We start from the raw sequence: 23,629 nt of genomic DNA on the forward strand, positions 1-23,629 counted from the left end.
GAGCACCAATTCTGTGGCCTGACACTTCAAACAAGTGTATCCTGCAACTGAAGTCTAGACTAGCCCTGGCCGAACAGCAGCAGAAAGCAGCCACTGAATAAAAAGGTGCGTACATCTGAAACCAATACAGAAATGAAAGAAAAATTTGGATAAGGAAAGGAAAGACACCAAGGAGAGATCACGTTTTACTTTTTTAATTCTATCATGTCTGCACACTCTCTATGCCCCATATTCTCAAGGAAATTAATCTTTCTTAAGTCTGTTAAAAGTCCCCACCCCTCTTGTGCAGTTTTATTGTTTGTTTGAGAACATCAATACATTTCAGGCAACTTTGGATTAAATATATGCACTGGAAAACAGTAAATTACAACAGGGGCAAGATATATAAGGAAAACTTCTCCAGAAACTCAGCATCTAGTTCCTAACACTATGTAGATTAGGATAGTCAGAACATAAGTTCTTATCAACAGGTATATCATAACTTTCACACTTTGGAATGGGTTATGTTTAAGGATCCAAAACACATCTAGCTTTGATTTTCCTGAGTCCTTTGCATATTAGACATCACACATCTTAAATGATAAACATCTGTGACAATAAAAAGCACCTACTGGGGAAGTTTAAGCAATCTTCAGTTTTATACACGGTAACTAAAAGTGCTGCATTAAAATAAACAAATAATAAAACAGAACCATCACTACCTATGTCCAGAAGAAAAGCAGAGCTATTTTGATGACATAAACATGCATGCATTAAGCTGTTTTTGCAAGCAGTTACATGCTTACTTTAGAAAAAAACAATTACATCACTAACCTTTGGCTTTCTCCACTTCACATTTCTATTCATTTGGTATCCCCACTGATACAAGGCTTTAACAAAAAAAAATTGTAAATGCTTACTACCTACCTGCAAGCTGAGCTGTTATAGCTTGGAAAGGTAGTTTTCTAAATGTATCCATGAGTGGCTGTACTTTCTCTATGCTGACAAACTCATGTTTACCGTAGTCCAGCTCATATACCGACAAAAACCCATTTCTAAGAATTCCTTTTATTATGACCCTGTACCACCTAAAAAGGAGGGGAACAAGAACAGACAATTTGAATTCATATTCACACACTGTCACGGCACTAGAAAAATAATACATGACCAAAAAGATCTTAATCAACATGTTTCAGGTTTCCCAGATCTGGTATTACCTGAATAGAAGCCAACTCTGCCAACTACAACCTGGAAGCATGAAAAGACTGCAACCTCATTTACTCTCTTAATCTCTCAGATACCATTGGACATCTGCCATCTTGTTAACATGCAGACAAAGCAGAGCTAGGCTTGCCTTCAATGATTTTAAGTATCTACTTACTGATTTTCAATTTTAGCTGCATACAGCTTGTTTTTCTCAACGTTCACAGGTTTCTCTTCTGCCCTGCTGTAGTACAAGATCATTTCTTCCATTAGGGCTTCCAGATTATGTAGCTCTTTCCAAGGCTGGACAATAAAGTGACCTGGATGGCAGGCCACCGAGACATAGACATCCATGAGCTCACCAGTCTTTGACAAGGGTAGAGGTGGAGGCATATCAATGGTAGATGCCGTGCTGCTGGGCTCTCTGGTTGAATCAGAGACACTCTTCTCTACCCTTCCACTAGTTGACCTTAGAGCTGACACAGCATCACTTGTCACTTTTGTGGAGCTAGTCCCACTGGGTGTGACACTCAAGAAAACATCTTTCTGATGCTTCCACAAGTCTGCGTTTTTGATCTGTCGATTGACGCTACGATCCATATCTGGAAAATTCTCTGGAGCAAATAAGTAAACGTGTGCAATTCCCTTTGAACCATCCTGCTTAACCACCTTGGAAAACAAAACAACAGTTTAACTTCCAGTTAATAGCGAATAAATACACATCTGCGTTTGTACAGAAGACTAAAGCCTTTAACAGAGAAGTGGCAACAGTTCATTGCATTCTATATGCACAGAGGTATTTTCAAGATTCTCTCAAATACGTTAAAGAAGATGCTGGAGAGTAAGCAACTCACAGCAGCTAAGAAGAGTGCTTGCAGCTATTCCACTGATGTAAAGCAAATACAAAGACTGAGTTGAGTTTTGTTCTGCCCAACAGGTTCAATCTCAGTACTGCACAAACAATTCTAGTTTTCAGAACAGTAGCCAGTGTCCACACAGATCTAAACAACTAAGTAATGCTATTAAATATTAACACTTAATCCTTCAAAATTCTCTTGCTGTCATTATAGGAGATGAAGCTTAGTAAATTAAGGATGGGAAAAAAATAAAGATGAAAGAACCTCCAGGTTTGTATCAGGCATAATTTTCAAGTACTGACATAAAAGTATTTATTTATTTTAAATAGTTCCTATTTAACATTGAATATGCTAGCATTATGGATAGTGAAGCACTGAAATTTTAATTTGGCACAGTATATAAAATTTCTTTTCAGATTCTTCTGTTGATTTTCCTAGCCAGGAACAAAAATTTTCCACAACTAAAGCACACATCTGTCACATATTATTTAATTAAGCAAGAATTAGTACCAAACTAAACTATCTTTGAAGAGGATGTTTAGAAAAGCCAGATGCAACAGTCATAAGTCCCAGACTAAAGGAGTTATAACTACACCGTCTTTAGTGTTAAAGCAAGCAAAAAGGTAAAGGAAAGCTACAAAACACTTTTTCAAAGTGCTGTGACAGCATCTGCAATCAGATTTTTAAGACAAAATTAGCTTTGTTCAGTCTGTAGTTAGTAATACATTTTGTTTAGAAGGGTGTTTTCAGTTAATTAAACTGTATAGGATACATTGCAAGCAGAAATAATTTTATCTCAAAGATAACAGAAATTCTAAGTATACAATAGCATATACTAAATCACACTGGATTAGAAAAAGCAAACAAAAAATAGAGCTGTTTTCCAAGACCATAAGGAGAGAAAGCTATGCTCATAAGAGGCATAAAAATAATCTAAAGTTAACTCAAAAGTTGTATTTTTTTATGTGGTGAAACATTCTTTCTTATCAGTTGGTAAAATAACTCTAGCTGCATATTTGGACTGGGACAGCAAAACATGAAAGGCTAATGTGAAAGTGGCTAAATTCTTGACATGAAAAGAGAAGCTTCCAACAGGCTTAAGCAAGTAAGTTTTATTCCAAATGCCCTAAGAAAAAGGACTTTGTATAGAATTTATGTCCAAGAGCTGGCTATAAACTTCTAAACTTCTATGGCAAAAATCGATTCGATGACTGATAAACCATCTAGAGTTGTTCTTTCAAGGCTCTTTCCACACACCTATGGACTTCAAGTCACATAGGCATTTTGACTATTTACCTTCATGCTAAATTCAGGACAATTCACTACAGTGTCTCTCAGCCACAGTACAGCATCTGGAGTCCACATGCCAGTGTTAGGAGGCAGATCTGCTAGGCAGCATTTTATAGCCTAAGAAGAGAATTAAGTATAGAAGGTAAAATTTAGTAATGTGGAAACTAGGCCACAAGTTCCTATTGACAGAAACTTCATTAATGCTGACAGTATACATATCTATGACAAACAGAGACAAAGGAACATGTAAAACCAGTACCATTACACTTACACAACATCCTGTCGATACAGGACATTATGACTTATTTCAGGCAAAGATGCACAATGAAATACACTCCAATGTTAAATGCTATTAAACAAAACAAAATTTCATTACATAAACCTTGAAGTAGCAGCACTACAAACACTGTGAAGAGATCTATCATAGGTTAGCTTTAACTTGTCTTTATACCTGAGGAGGTATTGCAACTACTTCTCTCAGGAATTGTGGTGGGATTTCTCTAAGCTCTGATATTTTCACAGTTGCAGCTGTTCCAGTATCCATGAACTGCACATCAAGTGCCCGTCTAGAGTGAATAAATCTTATCTGAAAGAAGAAAAGCACCATTTTGCGGTTAAAAACACAGCAGTGACACACACCCTGTAACAAGTTTCATAGTAACTAAGAATTCAGATTTAGCCAAACAAAGAGAGCCATTTTAATGTGGGAAAACTGTAGCTGTTCTTTGAATATTTCTTACCTCTACACGTGCCCATTTTCCTTTGGAAGGAAACAAGCAGACTTTGCCACAGAAAGGTAGCGATACATTGAACTCAGATGTCCGCTGCAAATATAAAACCATGAAGTTAAAAAGCATGGAGCTATTAATATCTGGCACTCAACTAGCCATTTCAAAAGCCACACATGGAATATACAGTTCTGAGAAGTAAAAACTCTGTTCCAAAGATGAAGTCTCTTTCCAGCCTCAGAAGCATTTCTTATCACGTTGTTTTAAGCTTCCCCAATAGGTAAAGCTTTAATTCCAAGTTGTGTATCTTAGAGGGAATGTGAGAGAATGCAAAGCACCAGGGGAAAAAAACCCCACATTTGGAAACACAGAATATGAAATCGCTGACCATTAGTTTAATGTTCAGAAAAGGAAGAGCAGTTCAGAGCTGTGACAGACAACTGAAGAAGCTCCTACCTTTATATTCTGAAACACGTAATTTGTTCAAATATTCAACAAATCATATTTACTACTGACTCAAATGAAAGTCTCCTGGGGGTAACATTCACCATGATAGTCCTAAATAACATAACAAGACAATGGCTGCACTATAAAGCATGAAGAAACTCCATTTGAAGACCCATCATCACCTTAGTTTGTTTAAACTCCCAGGCAAAATAAAAACCCTCACAATAAGCTGCAAAGTCAAGATTGCTTCTTTTACCTCCATACACAGATTGATATTAAAAGATTCTGAATGTCAAGGTGTTTCAATGACAGCAACAAGAACCTAACATACGCTCTGTCCAGAAAATCTGAACTTCCGAAATACCTGTCTGGCTGCCTGTCTTTGTGTTGCTAAACTTTTCAGGGTTCTACCGTGCTTTCCTTCAGTGTTTAGTTTACTTGAAACTGAATTGTGATAACTGAGATGTAAAGTATTTCCAGACGGTGTGTATTCCACAAGAGGCCTAAAGCTCAACTTCTACACCTAAAAATACTTTGACAGAGTAGTTTCACAAGCAGCAGTTCTAACAGGACCTTCAAGGATCTGCACTTCATGGTTTGATTCTCTCTAAGGCTTAGTTCAATGTTAAACAAATTACATCTGTTAAGATTTCTTTTTTTTGTATAAATTCTTTTGAGTCTAGTCTGTGTGTCTGTAAATGGCCAGTGGAATGCCAGACTTCTCTGCAATATGCCCATTCTAAAGCAGCTTAAGACTTTTGAAATTGCCTCCTATATGTCAGTCCTAGTTGATATTAGCCACAACATTCAAAAGCTAAGGGTACAAGGACAAGATATGCAGTATATCAGATCAAAGCCATCCAATGGCCAAGAAAGCCAGGTTAAAAAGAACAGACCTTGATTACACTGCTTTTATTGTCACTTTCCATGGTATGCTGTGGGCCAGGCTGTTTATGCACCTCAACTCCACCATGTAAGCAAAACTTCCAGAAAAAAAATATGGCAGTATCTCAACAGGCTTTATATCAATCTGATGCAGTTTCCGTTGGAAGCTTCCCATTATGAGCCATATTGTTACTGTTCTAACTATTCACAGAAAGTTATAAGTAGTGACTGAGAACTCAGAGACAGCTTATGAAAAAGATAGCATCAAAAGACACTTTTCACGCTGAAGGATGCACCCCAAAAAACTAGAAAATGAATTTATAGCCTTTTTGAATGGTCTATGGCTACCTCAGAAACTTGAACTTCTGTGCAAGGAAAATGATTGGTACACTCTGAAGAAAGACCACATGACTTCACCACTTCTCTCACCATAGAACCTACCTTGTAATGGAAGAAGTCTTCTAGTTTCTGCAAGATTTCAGAAAGTCTAGACAAGCCTTTAGACGGCACTTGGCAATATAGGCTTCCATCAGAGAAAACACTGGTTACTCTGACATTTGTATAGAGTCCATCTACCTGCAACGGTAAGATTTTCACAAGAAAGGGGGGAAAAAAAAAACCCCACACAAACTTAGCAAGTTTCTGAGTACTGTTTTTTGTCCATCCAAGACCTTAGCAGTCAATGATTTTCAATGAATTAAGAAGGAAACAGGAAAACGGTACCTTTAGGTGCAGTTCAAGGGACTTGTCGTACAATGCCTTCAGACAAGTAGCATTGATGTTGATATCGTCTTCTCCAGAAGTGTCATAGAGAACAATAAGAGGAATATCACTCCTTTCCAGTATTTCCACAGCAAATATCTTAGAGCATGTCTGTGATTCCACAGTCTTTACTAGGACAGGATCATCACAGAAGACTTCCAGTCCTATAAAGCACACCATACTTTTTATGTATCACTGTATTCAAAGGGAAAAGTAACTACCAGGTCTTGTTTGCAACAGGAATCTTTCAAAAAATCAGGATGTATCAGGAAAGCTGTACTACACTCCTACTTGCATTCTGCTCTGTTTCCACCGTTTTAACGCAGAAAGCCATCTTCGGGGGTGTGTGTGTGTGTGTGTGTGTGTGTGGGGAGGGAAGGGAGAAAAGAGAAAGATCCTCGTCAGAAAGAGTTGACGCAAATGTGTGCAGAAAAAAGGAATGCATCCAAGTATTGAAAAAAACAACAAAACAAAAAAAAAAGCTCATTCATGGCCATTTTATATACTTAAAATAAAATATTTTTGAAAAGTTAGAAATGCCTACCAGTTTTAGGGAAGGTAAATAATTTCCAGCAAGTATGCAAGTACTGAAAAGGGAAGGACCACTTAAAATAACTAAAGAGCATCATATTTAGGAATATTGCCCAACCTGGCCACAACAGATGTGGAAAAAGGGGTTGTGCTAGTACATTGCTTCACACAACAACAAATATTTCTTTGCATTTCTTTAGGCTTGGATATATTAAAGGGACAAAGACATCCAAGCTAAGCACAGAAACAACTAAGATCCATTAGAGAGATACTTGATATCAAGGCTTCTTTACAAAACTCTCCTTCACATCTTTTCTTCCTTCCTTTTCCTCCTTTCCATGCCTATCCATGTCTGCATAGACTAGCTGTTTTGGACAAAATCTAACATACATAGAGTTATTACAAAAAAGGATCAAAACTCCTGGACTGAGACACTTCAATCCATAAATCATGCAAGAGCAAGCTGTATAGTCAACACTGTCTTTCTCTTACCTGCCAGTTTACATTTTGCAGCTTGAAATGGAAGTAAACCGAACTGTTTCTGTAGTTTGTACACACTGTTGCTTTCAACAAACTCACTGAAGCCATGATCAACATAGCATACCTGATAACGGAAAAGGGAATAGAGTGTAAGATCATGAATATAATTATGTTTTCTTGAGTCTAAGAAAAATGTATTCTGTTACCACATCCTCTGTGCAGGCACAGACAAATCACTTCTCATTAATTTAGTACTATATAATGCCATGTTTATTTCACTGCTTGAACGTTCAGAATTTTCAGGGAAAGTCTTCTTCTCAAGATCTCTGTAAAACTATCCTCTCCAGCTGTTCCACAGAATCTCAACTCTTAATAGGAACAGTGCTGGAAGGACTTAGCACATACTACCTCAAATCACATGAAGAAATGTAATAAAGTGGCAATTTTTATTTGTAAAATTTTGAAAGTGTTGAAAATTCAAATACCACTTAAGTGCCACCCTATGTTTTGCCTTTTGTTTTTACAGCATTAAGAGAATCGTTTTGATTTATGTTTATAGCAATTTCAATACACAGTCAATGCAAGAAATCAGTAGGGAAACTGCTTATTGGCAGCAAATAATTGGAGCTAAAGTGAGAGAAAGAAGGCTTTGACAGGACTTTTTACAACTTTTTTCTAAACTCTATCATGCAAAATGTCTGCACACCAAACACCGAAAGGCGAGTCTGAACACTGTTTCAGAGAAGCAAATTCTGCAACAAAGCTGTAGCCTTCTTTTGGCTCATAGCTCTAGCTACAGAGAAATTAGAGGCAAGGTTGCTACCAGTGTCCTTGCCACTTCTCTAAATCCAACAGTCTTTCCCAAAAATGAGTTCTGACTGTCCCGTCAAAGTTCCAGCTGAACGATATCACACTAACTTTCAGAAAAACCTGAATTCTAATATTTGCTATTTAAACATTAATGAAATGGATGCACTTTAGAAGTATGTTAAGCAGATCTGGGTAAAAAAATCACCTAACTGGGAGAAGAAACAAAAAAGTAAAAAGGTATCATTAATGTTTGACTAGGCAAGAAATAATTGAGAAGTTTGAAACTTTTTTTATAGTTTTGTCATATGTTCCAGTTTTGTTGCGGATGGCAAGAAGAGTTTGCTTGGCTCAGGAAAAGTGTAACCAAGGAGTTAAATCATCTAGAAGGGACTGAACTAAAATGCACGCTACACCTACTCCCAGAGTACCAGATCTGCCTGTAAGGGAACATGAGTATATCCTTCTTATTGTCTTGCTCTGTAGTGCATGTAATACATAGTTCAGTACAAGACTTCAAACAAGATCCATCAGCAAGTGAAATTTATTGTCTTTCCCTTCCTCTGTCCCACTTCAAATAGTGCTACTACACACATTCCTCCTAAGACTATCAAAGGTACATTTTCAGTACGAAAGCGCTACAGGGCCCAGCCCCATATAAAGCCCAAAACAAAATCCCCAAACTCAAACTATTTATGGAAAACAAACCCTGAAAGACCATTTGAATTTGGCAATCACGTGACTTCAAAATAATCTTAATTTCTCATATAACTGAAAACAGAAGTACTTCAGGGTAAGAATGGAGAGAATGCTAGTGCAGCATATTTAGGAACTGACTGTATATCTGAAACCCAAGATTGTTTCAGGTCTTTCTCCAAGTGCCAAAAGAAGTAATTGCTTGCCTTTATTTTGTTGTCTTCTAGAGAAATTATCCGAGCACGCAACCACGCATCTTCTTCAGCATGTACTGCAACAAGTTGCCCAACACTCAGAGACTGAGCTAATGACACTGTACTATTCTTACTATAGAATGCTTTCATGTCATCTTCCATTTGTTCCTGGGCGGAAGAATAATCTTTGCCCACATACCTACAGTATTTAACAAAAAAACCAAAAACCCACAACAATTAGGATGCAACGTCAAAAAGCTGAATAAAAGCCAAGAACATTTATATGCATACATGAATATAATTAAATTATGGATATATACATTTTCTAAGCACATCAGTACTCAAACTCTTTTCTCATTAACAGGCCTATAGAAAAGTAACTGATGTAAAATTTTGTAATTTTGTTGACAGCTAAAGGCGGTCTAGCAGTGTACAATCTAACATGCTCAACTAGATTTTTAGTAAGAGGTCTTACTTCATTATTAAAGTCATGTAGAGTAACTTCACCACAAGAGCAGAATAGTGTCTGGGACCAAGTATAAAAGAGAACTAATAGGTTATCTCTAAAGTTACTCTGTCATTAACAAACACCAGTTCAATCAGGTTTTCACTAAAGTTGATGAAAAACAAGGCATCTAAAACAATTTTACAAATCAACTGTCAAACCATGTACTGTTTAGCCTTGGCCTTCAGAACAATCCTGGTATTAGGCTGCTGACCTAATAGTTCACAAGGAAGCAGTCTGTGTTGCATATATCTTCTTTAATAAAGTACATAAACTTACTGAAAACTCCAAATGGGAAGTTCTGAATGCTTCAGAAACAAGTCAGATTATAGCAGACAAAACAAAAACTTAATCCCAAATTTGTATTAGTAGCTACTGTTTTAATTTAACTTATGAACTTTAACTGTTCATACAGTGATTAATACTGCTTATTTCCATGACATAGTTTAGATTATCGTCCTATAAAAATCAGGTTTATTCTGAGGGCCTGCTATGTGCCCAGGATTAGTGTAGATACTGTACTATGACACACTATGCTAACTTTGTTATCAAGGTTAAGTTAAATCTGATCAAATTCCAGGGAATCCTCATTTTCCTAAAGACAGCCTGCTACCTCACCATCCAATTACATACTGCTTTTCAGAATGACAGCCCTTTTGTTTCTGCGTAAGCACTCATCCACTTCAAAATGGACATGAAGTGTGACGACAGTCACACATGTGCTACTTAAAAATTAGTTTCTTAACATTTATTTCATAAAGATACTTAACAGACAGTAGGAGTATGTTAACAAAAAGTGACCTTTCAGGATTTCCTGCCTCACTCACTATCTTCTGGTAATAGGTGAGCCTCACACTGAAAAAGCTTTTGGCTACTTAAAGCCAATTGAGAAATTATTTTTCAGATTCTTTAGAGAAGGATCTTGGAAAGGCACCTCAAAAAAGTGATTTAGAGAGTAATCTATGTGCAGGTGGCCAGACACTGCAAGAGTGCACTCACCACCATTCTTAGTCTCAACTGGAATCAATTCACATATCAAGTAAAGCTTGTTGCTTCATTGTGAAAGGAGCAGAGAGGTATGCTTCCATAGTGAAAAAACTATAAAATTTTGTCCATTCAAAAAGATAAAAGAAGAGGAAAAAAAAGTATCCAAGCTGAAGCACAGAAACGCAAGGTAGTTAAGAATAAAACATGATAGTTAATTATTTCTTGTTAGAATTCAAATGTAGCACCTAGAGTATCATCTCTGCCTTCAATCACACTGTTGTAGATGTCCAGCAAATACCTATGAGTGTTTCTATCATGTCCCTTTCATTCTGGCTACATCAGAATTCTTACAGAATTCGTACCACAACTCAAAATTGAAATATCACCAAACCTTCCAGCTTTGTCTTAATTAGTACTGTAGCTGAGAGGTTTCAGCCAAACAACACTTAGCCACGTACCAGGAAAGTAAAGAGACATTGCTCATCCCCAAGACAGAAAGAGGAATCTTGATTTTATTGATCCTGCAAAAATCAACATCAACCAATAGCCGTTACACAGTTCTTCTGTAGATCAGGTGAAAATGACTGCTAGTACATGCACAGGAAAGGTGAGTCCATGCATTGTTTCCTTCCTATATGTCTACATCAACATTTTCTCGTCATGGCAAAAAACTATTCCCTTCAGGGCTAGTTTAATCTTGAAGATAAATGACCTTGCCCGTGAAGTACATAGATAACCCTAACTTGTCATTTCTGTACCTAGGGGCCAAGAAACCACTAATCACCACCATATACTTATACAGAACTGAAAAATGCAGAAGCTTTTAAAAGTCTTTAGTAAGACCAAGAACCATGGTCCAAAATCTGGGAACCACTGCTTTAGAGAAATTTTAACATGATCACCCTCAGCTCATCACTGTAATACAGTAGTTTAATCCATGGGACTTGAGGCATTTCCCCAAATAATTAGTGGAAACATCCTTAAAATAACAGATTAGAAAGCCAAGATTTGTTACTCCACATATATAGCAAGTTATTAATGCTGCCAGAATTAAAAGGTGTACAGTGAGAAGGAAAAAGATTTGCAGATTTAAACCCCACCTGCATAGCAAGCTGGAAGTAAGAGTCAGATAATTTGTTTCTGCTCCTCCCAATACAAAACATGCAATATGCACCATGTCTGTTTTAGTATCTCTATGTACAGATAATTACATGTCTTGAATTGGCTTGCTTTCTTGTAACTATCCATCCTCACCATCTTCCGCATCCTAGACTAAATTCAAACAGAGCTCTCACAGGAACAACCTAAAACATAAAGCCTCTTTTCTTTGATGCAGTTCTTCCTCCTTTGATTTCTTGTTTCAAGCTTCGGCTCACTCAAAAATTCAGCTGTGTATTCTTCACTAAAATGACTGACTCATCCAACCTTAATGAAAGACGAAGAATTCTGCCTTAAATTATGCTTTGTGGTAAGACCAGTATACAAAATAAATGTAGAAGCAATGCACAAAAAAAACTTATCTGAGAAAAAGCACGATATAGGAATAGTGCTAGCAGCTAAAACAAAGATGTCAACATTCTCAAATGAGAATTTCTCTCATAACCCCTAAGTATGGGGATTCTCACTACAGATCAGCAGCCATTAAGGTTCCATGACTTCACAGAACTAAAACAGTGGACTGGCACATAAACAAAGTTCGAGGTCAAGTATTCCAAGTATACCCTTTTTCTCTCTAGCTGTCAGTAGTGTATCTACACTTCAGCCTTAAGGCTAGTATCTTGAATACTGCAAACCAGCAATGAGGAACAGGTATTAGTTTCATAGTGGAAGAATCTAAAAGTAAACTGCACACATAGCTATTTTGATCCTAATAAGGACTTCTGAGAATGACTGAAGCTATCTAATGAAACCTGAAACTAGTGGGAAAAACCAGAGCTGTCAATATAGTATATTACCACACAGTTCCTCAATTCATCCTTTGAAGTGTCATATAAAAAACCCTAAGATTTGGCTCGATTTGAAATAATTTTCAAAATGAAATAGCCTCTATAAAAAGTGTCTGGGGTTTTTTTTTTTGTTTATTTTAAAGAACTGCTAGGAGTTGTGTGTTTTATCCCAACAATGAATTATAGAAAGCTTATAATGGTATTTTCTGAAACAGTACAGTAACATATATGTAAGACAGCCACTTCAATCCACTTCTTACACTGTTATTTAAGACTGGCCTGATTAGCAACCAAACCAATAAGTACTAGTAGTTTATTGCTGGATGGAAGCTCATCTGTCCCCAAAAGTGAAAACTGCAGTATAATCTGAACACACTCAAGTCACACCTAGTTAGTAGTCAGTCAGTTATAAAAGTAACAAATATTTTTATAAGTACTGCAGCAATATCTAAATACTACTATGTGTTATAGTACAGTTATTTTAAAATGTCTTCCAACAGCAAGTCAAATCTGCTTTGATTCTCAGACATGCTAATCATAGAACTATTCTATGATTCTACGAACTACACAGAGGAAGTTCCAGAACTTTTCCACTTAAGCACACAAACAAAAGGATTCTTAAGTTTCATTATCAAAATAAATAAATAACAAAGTCCTGCAACCTCCTGTTTAGTGGTTCTCTTATGGCAGACCTGCACAATATGAAAATGTAGACTCATAAATAAAGCAAAAGAGAGAAATTCTGAAGTACAAACTTGCCTAATTAGGACATCATTAGTGTTTTTCAGTTCCAATACTATGACAGACACAGATCCTTCCGATGGAATGATTAGAGGAGGAACAGTTATATTCTCTGGATACTGGTCCTTGGATTCTTCATACTGTTGTTCAGCTGTGGCCTTCGCACCATCATGCCTCTGGACTTTCTCAGTGACATTCAGATTTTCATCAATGCATCTTTGGGGTTTAGCATAGAGTATGGCCTTTCTGGGGACTTCAGACACATAGTCCACTACACATACATCTGAGAGCAACTCTAGATTATTTAGAATGTCTTCTGGAAATTTTACTTGGTAAGTGTCTTGGTACAACTTGGGAAGCGCATTAGCCCAAAGACCACTGGAATACTTCAGCAAGATGTTAACAACTTTCTGCTTGACGTCACTACTAAGTGATGCAGGTGTGGTCTCCACTTTTGGTTTTAACAGAGGGTCTACTTTTGAAGCAGTAACATTCTGAGATGCCTTTTCTTGCTCTGTATCACTTTTTGCTACTGGTGGCATTTTCTTAGCAGGATAAAGAAGCCCATCCATCTGATCACCCCTGTGTACTTTCTCCACCTTGGAAAACAAAAAGTAGAGTTGATAATCAGTTGCATCTCTTGCATCTCAAAGTCTAAATCATTTTGCCCATTACATTTTTATAACATGCATTTTATACAGACTTTGAAGTGGACATACACAGGGAACTAAGCTTGAGGCAGTTACTACAGGGTAGTTATTTCTTGTAATGCTTCCTCCTCCATTTTGAACACACATGACTACACCAGTACAGGGCAAATATCTACCTACGTAATACAAGCTGGACTTGGTTCCAAAGAAGTATTGTCTCTCTTTTCTCATAGGAGGACTAGAAGATGATGATACACTCCACAAACTTAAGGTCTTTGCACATTAATCCCCCCTGGTGTTCCACACAGGTAAGTATATCATCAACAAAAAGTTCCTGTCCGAGTATACTGAGGGAAAGAGAACTTGATTGTATACTTCAGAAACAAAAAGACACCTGTCAGGCAGTGTTGTAAAGGCTATGTGCTGTCACGCTCAGGGAATTACTTTTTCTTTAAAAAAGTTCTGAGATTAAGGAAGAAATTTCTGGATCATAATAGATTTCATAATAAATTTGATTAGGCCATTTTAAACCATGCCCACAGCCTCCCTCCAGACCCAGATATTTTGGTGGTCTGTATGTCTACTCTTTCCTAAGTTCAATAATAAGCATCTCACATGGTCTGAAGTCACAACCTTGAAAGCACCATTTGAGAAATGTAGAAACAAGCTCACAATAAAGTTCCACTTCCTAAAGCTATGCAGTTTTAACCTAGATCGACTTCTGTAGTTTAGCAGGAAAATCTATGTAGAATTGAGATAACAAAAGCTCTCGGTGTTTTCACATTGGTCCCAAAGCAAGAACAATTCCTGCAATAAAGAAAGTTATTAAGGTTTACATAGCTCCACCTTGATGTTTGCTCCTCAGAGGAAACAACTCTTATCAGTTTCCTGGGTCCAAATCACACCAAAGTCCTTTTCAGAGGCAGATCAATGAACAAAACACTGAGTAGTTGAGTTACTACTACTCAGGGGTAGCATTTGCTTTTAGGATATTGATGTCCGTACCCATCAGAACTTTATAAACCTTGATAAAGTCATTCTTTGCTGTTCTGTCTTTGCAACATACAACAGAAGCGTAACAAAGACAACTTTAACTATTATCTTACGTAGAGAAAAATACATCTCACTCATTATCAAGGTAACATTAACAAGATAGGAACATTTAGTTACTATACATTGAAAAAACTGGAAAAAGATGGCCATTATTGTGTCAAGAACCATCTATTTTCTCCTATGTGCGCCTCTTCACACTCAGCCCAAATTGCCATATGATGATTTGAGCTGAGAGAGTCAGCAAAACCCCCTGAGTGTTACTACACGAGTGCATTTCTACACACTTGCTGTGCATTACATTGTCTAGACTGGTGCAAAAGCAAGCTATCAAATTGTTCTTCAGAACAGGTATTGGTCAACTTCCATGAAAACTAGCATATGTGCTATCTAAAATTGACACAAAGGAAATAACTTTCATAGATAAAAAATATTAACCATGTTAAAGAACTGTCATGCATTCGTGGTGGCACGTCTGAATCCTCCTTTACCAGTGAAACCCAAAGTAGCAATATTTTCTGGAAGAATTAAGACATGAGAAGGCAAACAAGCCTATGTAACAACCGGAATTAATGCAAATTCATGCAAACGAGTTCACAAGCTTTAAGACTTGAGTCTTTCCAAGTAGGCTCACTAAACCAAGGAGACATTATCTCTCAACTTGGGGGGGGGGGGGGGGGAAGAGGTAGTGTCCTACAGACATCCAATTACTAAAGAGTACATATCTACAATAGGATCAAATCTAAACAAATTATATAAAGAACTTCAATGTGCCAGTGGTACATTCACCAAGTTCTTAAGCATCTCAACTAGTCAGCTTGATAAGAGATGATGAGACATATCTGGCATGCGACCTAGAAGGATCAAAGATGTTTTATTCATGACAGGAAGAACCTACCCTCTGGTATCAGCAATCTTACTCTGCCTCTTGAACCAGAGGTAAAGGAAGGAGCTTGGTTAAAAGAACACAAAAACTTAGCAAAGCCTTGCAAGTGTTTTGATATACAGTCAAGAGACCAAAGTATATCAAGTGGCCCAGAGAAAAAATCAGGGCGTACCACCTTGGCAGGTAATGACATCCTAGATACAGAGGAATTGATAAGGATGTCCTAACTGTGCATGCACAAGATTGAGGAATTTGCTGAAACTTTTAACTCCAGAAAAGACTTGGCATTATCAGGACAACAATCTGTTTGAGAAGGCTGTGTCGGAACATGTGGCAGTTCATCATGACAGAAGCTGGATTCAGAGGTCTAGCTTTATGCACCCTTTCTCTTCGATAGCTCTCTTTAACTAGTGCTGCAATAGAGACGAGTCCTGTGACTATTAAACCTTACACACTAAAGACTGGAAGCAGACTAAAGAGAGAAGATCCTTAGAGACCTTTAAGCCTCTTAACTCCAATATTAGCTCTGAGGTTTTCTAGACGTTGAAGCTCTGTTTTGAAGAGATTGTAGATGCTGACTGAGCAAACCATTTAGAGACAGAAAAAAAGCTATTTCAATAAGTTGTTTGAGCTTACTTCAGTATAAATAAGCTCAGGTGGACAACATCAGGCTACTATTTGTTGCATAGAAGTTAACATTTGAGATGCAACAGACTCCTCCAGACAGTGCTGTGGCCAAGACACCTTCAAGGACACACAACACCACAGAAACCTTTAATTATAAGCAAAGAGCTTCACTTGAGAGTAATGTCTCAAAACAGCCACCCTTTCTTTAGCACAAATAGCTCAGCTTGTTTCCAGTTGAGTTTATAGATCTGTCTGCGAGGTAGTTCCCACTAGCATGGCTGGGAGGCCTGCTCTGCAAGCACAACATGCCTGCTGCCACCTCTCCATTAGAGAGGTGCAGCAAAGTCAACAGCTGTCAGAACTTATTATCAGGGCAACAGAGACTGAAGTTACTCTACACAGAAGAAAAACACATTTGTCCTGGGCCTGAGTAACAGAGGGAGCTCTTAAAAATTAAAATCTCCAGCTCAAAATAATAAAGCTTAAAAAAAACCCCCAAGAACATCCCAAGATAAATACTGACACTGCAACTAAGCCAACTGGAATGCAAAAGAAGCCCAAGTCTACTCCTTTTGACATATACATACAGAGGGGATGAAGGCAGACATGCTCCTGTATGTGTTGCTAGGACAAAAGCTTTGTATATATGTGCTTGACAACATGCAAGTAAACCACTACACTAACATATATAATCAAAAGAAAGGATCCACTTGGTGGATGCCAGAATGACCAAGATGATATTGAGTCTTGTTTAATTGTTTGTACAATGATGATCAATGAGCAGATACACTGGCAAACTCCTAGAGCATCAATACCTTCCAGAAAGGAAGTGGAGAAAAGACCTCCTTGAAATGAGAGTTTCTAGTACAGAAAGTGTCCTTCACTTTCAAGGTTACATTCATAACTAGCATATGCAGCTATTTTCTGCCATTCTTCTGCAAGCTAGGGAAAGGAAATGTGCAGGGGAAGTTGGCATTTAATGTCAGTGACAGAGTCTCATCATATGTCGCAAATAGGAAAAGTCTGGCTCCATGACTATTGGTATCAAACAAGTCCTCAGAGACTGCTCTAGAACATACTAATCAGAACTATCACTCTGATTCAGTGAGAATAATTCATCAGAAGTGTGATGCATCAGTTCTTTTAGATCCGATTTAGATACACAACACAAACCACCCACCATGGCATATGTACCACAGACTGCAAACAGAGACATTTTGCTGACAGCACCTCAGACAAAGCCTTCAGTGTGAAAGTAGCTCTCATCTACCTCACGTTCCTCAATAGTAAATGAAGTTCAACTCCCACCAAGCTGGAGCCCAAAACAGTGAGGAAGGTATTCCTGGCCTTGATCAGCAGTACCTTGCATTCATACATTTGGCTGACAGTGGCTTTTCTCTGTCAGAGGCGGCCACTACAACTCAAAGGTCCCACTGTTTTTGCCAATCATTCTACAGTACATCTCTCCGCAGGCACTGGTGAGATGCTGCTTCAACATGAAAGCTCCGCTCCTTGCTGCTCTTCCAAGTACCTGCGTCTGAAAGCAACAGCGTTAAGCTTCCAAGCTGTTGAATATGCACGCAAAGTAATCAATTCTGAGGAAAAAAAACCCAGACTTGTGCAATGTTCTTGGAAGTCTGAAGATCCCCACTGCACAGGATGGCATCAGACACAGTAAGGAGCTTTTCCTTACAAGGCTGTGGAAGCCTCTTGCATCATCTGGTTATAGCTTATCCTCAGGATCCACTCCAGCTTTTACAGTTTCTAGTCCAATATGCAATCAATTGTTTTCCATGGGAAGCTACACTACCTAACTTCTTATGCAAACACCAAAATGACATATTAAAAGGCTTGTCTTCAGCCAAACCTCATGTCAACTAGGAAGCTGGAACGGGACAGACAGGAACAGGATTGAAATATGTCCCACAAAGGCTGTAGAGTGTTCATTGCTAGAACATGACCAGATACAGCCCTGGGCAAACTGCTCATGGTGACCATGCTTGAGTAAGGGAGTTGCATTAGATAATCTCAAGAGGTCCCTTCCAACCTCAGTGATTCTGTGATTCAGTGAAATGTTTATGTGATGTTCACATAAGTGTTCAAGGCCAGGCTGGATGGGGCTTTGAGCAACCTGCTCTAGTGAGAGGTGTCCCTGCCCATGGCAGGGGGGTTGGAACTAGATGATCTTTAAGGTCCTTTCCAACCCTAGCCATTCTATGATTCTATGATTCTATGTTAGAACTGGCTCGGTTCTTCTGAATTTCAACTAAATTTCAGTTATCAGGATGTAAGAAATACCCTCAAAATTGCAGGCCTCTTACAATACTAGGGCAGGCAAAATAATTCTGAAAGGTTTTGGATTTAATAGCCTTTTTAGTCACTAACCCTGGAAGGTATGCCAGTTTCATTTAAAAGGCCAAGAAAACAATCAGTTATGATATTCAGACTGGCAATGACAACAGTAAATGTTGGTGGATTCTTCATGGCAAATATAGAAGATCATTTTTAGCCCTTCAACTGAAGCTAAAATTTTCAGATACTACAATGGCTCCGAAGTGTTTCTGGTAGTCATTACTACTGTACTTAATGAAAATGATAAAATGCAAGTCATACTGGGCATATTTTTGTATTTGCTTTTGTTGTTAGACTAAAGGATCCTTGTTGCCAAGATATCCCTTGTTCAGGTTCAGCTAGTGCTCAGGGCTGGGGTGGTAAGCTCTGCAAAGTTCAGCAGTGCCTTTAGGTTGCCCATTTCTGCCCATCCTCTCTGCCCTCCCACTTCATTACCTTGCACATTACAGTGAAGAATTATTCTCCACAGTTCCTCATGCTTTTGAGACTCTGACTTCTGAAAACACAGTTACAAGTAAAACGCTGTGATCCAATAAGCCAGCTGAGCCAATGTAACAACTCCATACTGTTGAGGGCTGCCCTTATTCCTCACATCCTTTTGCCAGCACTGAGGATCAGCAGACATCTTTGTCAGCAGTTCTCTTTGGTTGCACTAATTTTCATCTCATAATGCAATGAAGTCTTCCTAAGGGGTCAGAGAAGCAGAAGATTTAACACAAAAGGAGTTCCAAGGGTATGTGAAGCAGGAGCAAGGAAAGATGCTGTCAAATGGAGCCTGACTTCATTTGGTGGCTCATCATGTTTTCTAACTGCTGATCAGTGAGACTTAGCTTCAGGAACATTAAGTTACAGACTGTTTTAGCACTGTGTTTGTAGAACAAAGTTATTCTGGATCTTTTGTCCTCAACTGTCTCATTTCCACATGTACGTGACACCATCTTCCCAGTAAGGTTGAAACCAACTGTATTTTGCTCCATGCTGTACTATATCGTAGAATCATCAAATCATAGCATGGTCAGAGTTGGAAGGGACATTAAAGATCATCTAGTTCCAACCCCCCTGCCGTGGGCAGGGATACCTCCCACTAGATCAGGTTGTTCAAAGCCCCATCCAACCTGGCTTTAAACACTTTGAGGGATTGGGCACCCACAACTTCCTGAGCAACCTGTTACCTATCATAATGCTAGAGCTCATCTGCAGAAGACAATTTGTAGGGTTTGTGTAAAACTGTGCAAGCTTTCATTCACACACAATCAGCCATAACAGGCACTCCATCATCTTCTCCATATGCAAAGTCCATTCCAGCTCATAAGAACACACTATCTATTACTTATAATTATGAGCTGAATTTTTTATTCTCTCAAGTCCATTCCTCTGTTTGGAATGACGACTTTTGCTTCATACAGCTTAATCATGCTACAGAAATTCCTTCCTTTAGAGTAAAAACCTGACAAAGTCACTCAAAGAATACAGCTGGTTACTATGTCAATCCTCCTTTTCTCTGAGCAGACCTGTTTCATTTACCCCAAACACTACAGCAAAAACTCAGCTGCGAGATGTAGTAGTTTATTTGTTTATTTTATATTTTAGTTGTTTATTTGTTGCAGTAGTACCTAGTTTGTTAAGAGAGGGGATACCACCCAGGAATAGAGATTCAGGTAACAACAGCCTTAATCCTGTTTCTGTCAATCTGTTTACCAGCTGATCCTACCATCTTCCTAAGCCTTTAGTTTCACTTTCCGCAAACAATCACAACTTTTATAAAATGTAACACTTTATAAAATTCCTGCTTCGGCAGGGAATATAAAATTTCCTGCTTCGGCAGGGGAGTTGGACTAGATGATCTTTATGGTCCCTTCCAACTCTAAAAATTCAGTGAAATTCAGTGAAATAAAATGAAGAATATTCTGAGAACTAGACACTGTTCAAAAAAATCCAACAAAACAACAAAATACCCTTCCTGTCAACTAGGCAACACATGCAAGTCCCATTCTTGTCTGAAAGTATCTTCTACCTTCCTGTTTGTAATTAAAAACTTCAACTTGTAATGCTTGCTTAAAAATATAAAAAAAAAAATCCAAAAACTAAGCACAAGACCCACCAAATAAAAACCACACCAATTTTCCCCTTCTTTTCTCTGATTTTTTCCCACTATGTATCTTCAAGAAGACAGCCAACTTTTGGGACCTGCTCAGCACCATCCCAGACATCCAAGAGATGAAATAAAGAACACTAGGCTTTCCTTTACTGTTTAAATCCTCTTCCTCAGAAAAAAATAGCTGTGCAAACGTTCTCCAGTCTGAGCAGCATTTTCACACAGTATCAGCCAATACAATACCCAAGTGCTTACGCGCACAAGGGAATGTGCTCAGGTATTACATATTTTTTAGCCACGTGCTTACTAAAAAGCAGTTAAGACAACTGATTGAGGAATGGTACACTACTGAAGATGAAACTGGCTTCTGACGACAAGAGATTAATGCTTAAACTGACAGGTAGACAGAGACAGTAGGATGCTTTACAAAAAAGAACATCTTTGTTCTAGAATTGCTGAAAAGCAAGTATATGTCTTCCAGCACAACTGGAATTTCCAAATTCAGCATGGTAGCGTTATTAACCTGTAGCTGTGTAGCTACACAGTTAACCCCAGTTGTGTAGGGATGTGGTCAGGAAGGCAAAGGCGCTGGTGGAGCTGAACTTTGCAAGGGATGCAAAGAATAATAATAAGGGCTTCTACAGAAAAGGAATGTCAAAGAAAGCATATCCCCCTGGAGAACAGGACTGGAGAAAGCTGAGAGACTCAACTTTTTTGCCCCGCTCTTCCCTGGCAACCTCTCTTCCCACAGCCCTTGAGTGGATGGACTGCAAGTCAGGGACTGGGTGAGCAAAAGTCCCTCCCAGTGTAAGAGAAGATCAGGTTCGTGACCACCTGAGGAATCTGAACATACAGAATTGTATAGGACCTGGTGAGATGCATCCCAGAGTCCTGAGGGAATTGGCTGATGTAGTTGCCAAGCCACTCTCCATTATATCTGAAAAGTCATGGCAGTGAAGTGAAGTCCCTGGAGACTGAAAAAAGGGAAACCTTGCACCCATTTTTGAAAAGGGTAGAAAGGAGGACGCTAGGAACTATTGACCTGTCAGCCTCACCTCTGTGCCTGGGAAGATCATGGAACACATCCTCCTAGAAGCTATGCTAAGGCACATAGAGGACAGGGAGGTGATTTCAGACAGCAAGCATGGCTTCACCAAGGGCAAGTCCTGAGGGAGTGACTAGATCAGTGGACAAGTGAAGAGCTACGGATGTTGCCTATCTGGACTTCTGTAAGGCCTTCGACACAGTCCCCGAGAACATCCTCCTCTCTAAACTGGAGAGATACTCATTTGATGGGTGGACTGTTGGATGGATCCTGGGTGAATAAGAAATCGGCTGGATGGTAGCATCCAGAGGGTAGTGGTCAATGGCTCAATGTCCAGACACAGACTGGTGACAAGTGGTGCCCCTCAGGGGCTGTTCTGGGACCAAGTACTGTTAAATATCTTCATCAGTGATGTAGACAGTGGGATCAAGAGCACCCACAGCAAGTTTGCAGATGACATCAAGCTGAGTGATGCAGTTGACATGTCTGATGGATGGGATGACATCCAGAGAGACCTGGACAAGCTCGAGAAGTATGAGTCTCATGACAAGGCCAAGTGCAGTGTCCTGCACCTGGGTCAGGGCAACCCCTGGTATCAGTACAGGCTTGGGGATGACAGGACTGAAAGTAGCCCTGCTGAGAAGGACTCGGGAGTGTTGGTGAATGAAAAGCTGGACGTGAGCCAACAATGTCTGCTCACAGCCCAGAAAGCCAACTGTATCCCGGGCTGTATCCCAAAAGAAGCATGGCCAGCAGGTTCAGGGAGGTGATTCTGCCCCTCTACTCCACTCTGGTGGTACCCCAGCTGGAGTACTACATCCAGCCCTGGAGCCCTCAGCACAGGAAAGGCATGGACCTGTGGGGGAGGGTCCAGAGGAGGTCCATGAAAATGATCAGAGGGCTGGAGCACCCTCTCCTATGAGGACAGGCTGAGAGTTGGGGTTGTTCAGCCTGGAGAAGAGAAGGCTCCGGGGATACCTTATAGTGGCCTTCCAGTACCTAAACAGAGGACTACAGGAAAGATAGGGACAGACTCTTTATCAGGAAGGATAGGGGTAACATTTTTAAACTGAAAGAGGGTAAATTTAGAATTTAGGAAGAAATTCTTTACAGTGAGGGTGATGAGACACCGGAGCAGGTTACCCAGAGAAGCTGTGGGTGCCCCATCCCTGGAAGTGTTCAAGGACAGGCTGGATGGGGCTTTGAGTAACCTGGTCTAGTAGGAGGTGTCCCTGCCTATGGCAGGGGGGATGGAACTAGACGATCTTTAAGGTCCTTTCCAACCCAAACCATTCTATGATTCTGTGATCATACCCCACTTACCTTCTCTAGGTCTCTCATTATTTTATAGCCCTTATCTCCATCTTTCCCCACATAAATCATCGAATTTAACTGTTGCTTGTACAGGATCCATTACTTATCTTTACCCATCACCCTTCTGAATCACTCTGCTGGATCTCGTAGTGAGTTTTTGTTTGTGCATTTTCTGGGTGGAGATGGGAGAAGCACATCTGATTTTGACATGTGCTTACACAACATATTTCATCAGTGGTACAGTATTTTCTATTCTGTTCTCTATTCATGTGTATAGAGACCAGACAGTCTTTTCAGGGAAGCTTGCTGCCTCCCTGGGCCTCAAATTAGAGACATCACCAGACAACTGAATACTTTAGTACAGCTTTCAGACTATTATCTACTCCTGCTCTTTCATGTGGGTACCAACAACGTTGTAACAAAAAAGTCTGAGGTCAATCAAAAGGTTTCAGAGCCCTGGGAAGAACCTTAAAAAATTCAGGAGCACAGGCAGTGTTTTCCTCAATCCTCCCCAGTAATGCGGAAAGACTAGGACTGGTGCCTCCACCAAAACTGAGTTTTATAACCATGAA

General features: G+C 39.2%; 1 protein-coding gene across 5 annotated transcripts in view; it reads right to left on the minus strand.

Moving 5' to 3' along the window:
• The window catches only part of TDRD7 (tudor domain containing 7), a 54,586-nt gene that overhangs the window by 1,842 nt on the left and 29,115 nt on the right, over positions 1–23,629 (minus strand). For 4 of the 5 annotated variants that reach the window (XM_074165853.1, XM_074165854.1, XM_074165855.1 and 1 more), the window contains exons 7-16: positions 13,057–13,637; positions 8,872–9,058; positions 7,175–7,286; positions 6,113–6,315; positions 5,831–5,965; positions 4,070–4,153; positions 3,781–3,915; positions 3,336–3,446; positions 1,361–1,851; positions 907–1,067 (exon numbers count right to left, since the gene is read on the minus strand). In XM_074165853.1, the coding sequence (XP_074021954.1) occupies positions 907–1,067; positions 1,361–1,851; positions 3,336–3,446; positions 3,781–3,915; positions 4,070–4,153; positions 5,831–5,965; positions 6,113–6,315; positions 7,175–7,286; positions 8,872–9,058; positions 13,057–13,637 (2,200 nt within the window). Of the gene's footprint in view, positions 1–906; positions 1,068–1,360; positions 1,852–3,335; positions 3,447–3,780; positions 3,916–4,069; positions 4,154–5,830; positions 5,966–6,112; positions 6,316–7,174; positions 7,287–8,871; positions 9,059–10,809; positions 10,873–13,056; positions 13,638–23,629 lie in introns of all 5 variants that reach the window. The other variant, XM_074165852.1, reaches the window with a different exon arrangement.

The sequence above is a fragment of the Numenius arquata genome, chromosome Z (genome assembly GCF_964106895.1).
Source record: "Numenius arquata chromosome Z, bNumArq3.hap1.1, whole genome shotgun sequence".
In the NCBI taxonomy this organism is placed as follows: Eukaryota; Metazoa; Chordata; class Aves; order Charadriiformes; family Scolopacidae; genus Numenius; species Numenius arquata.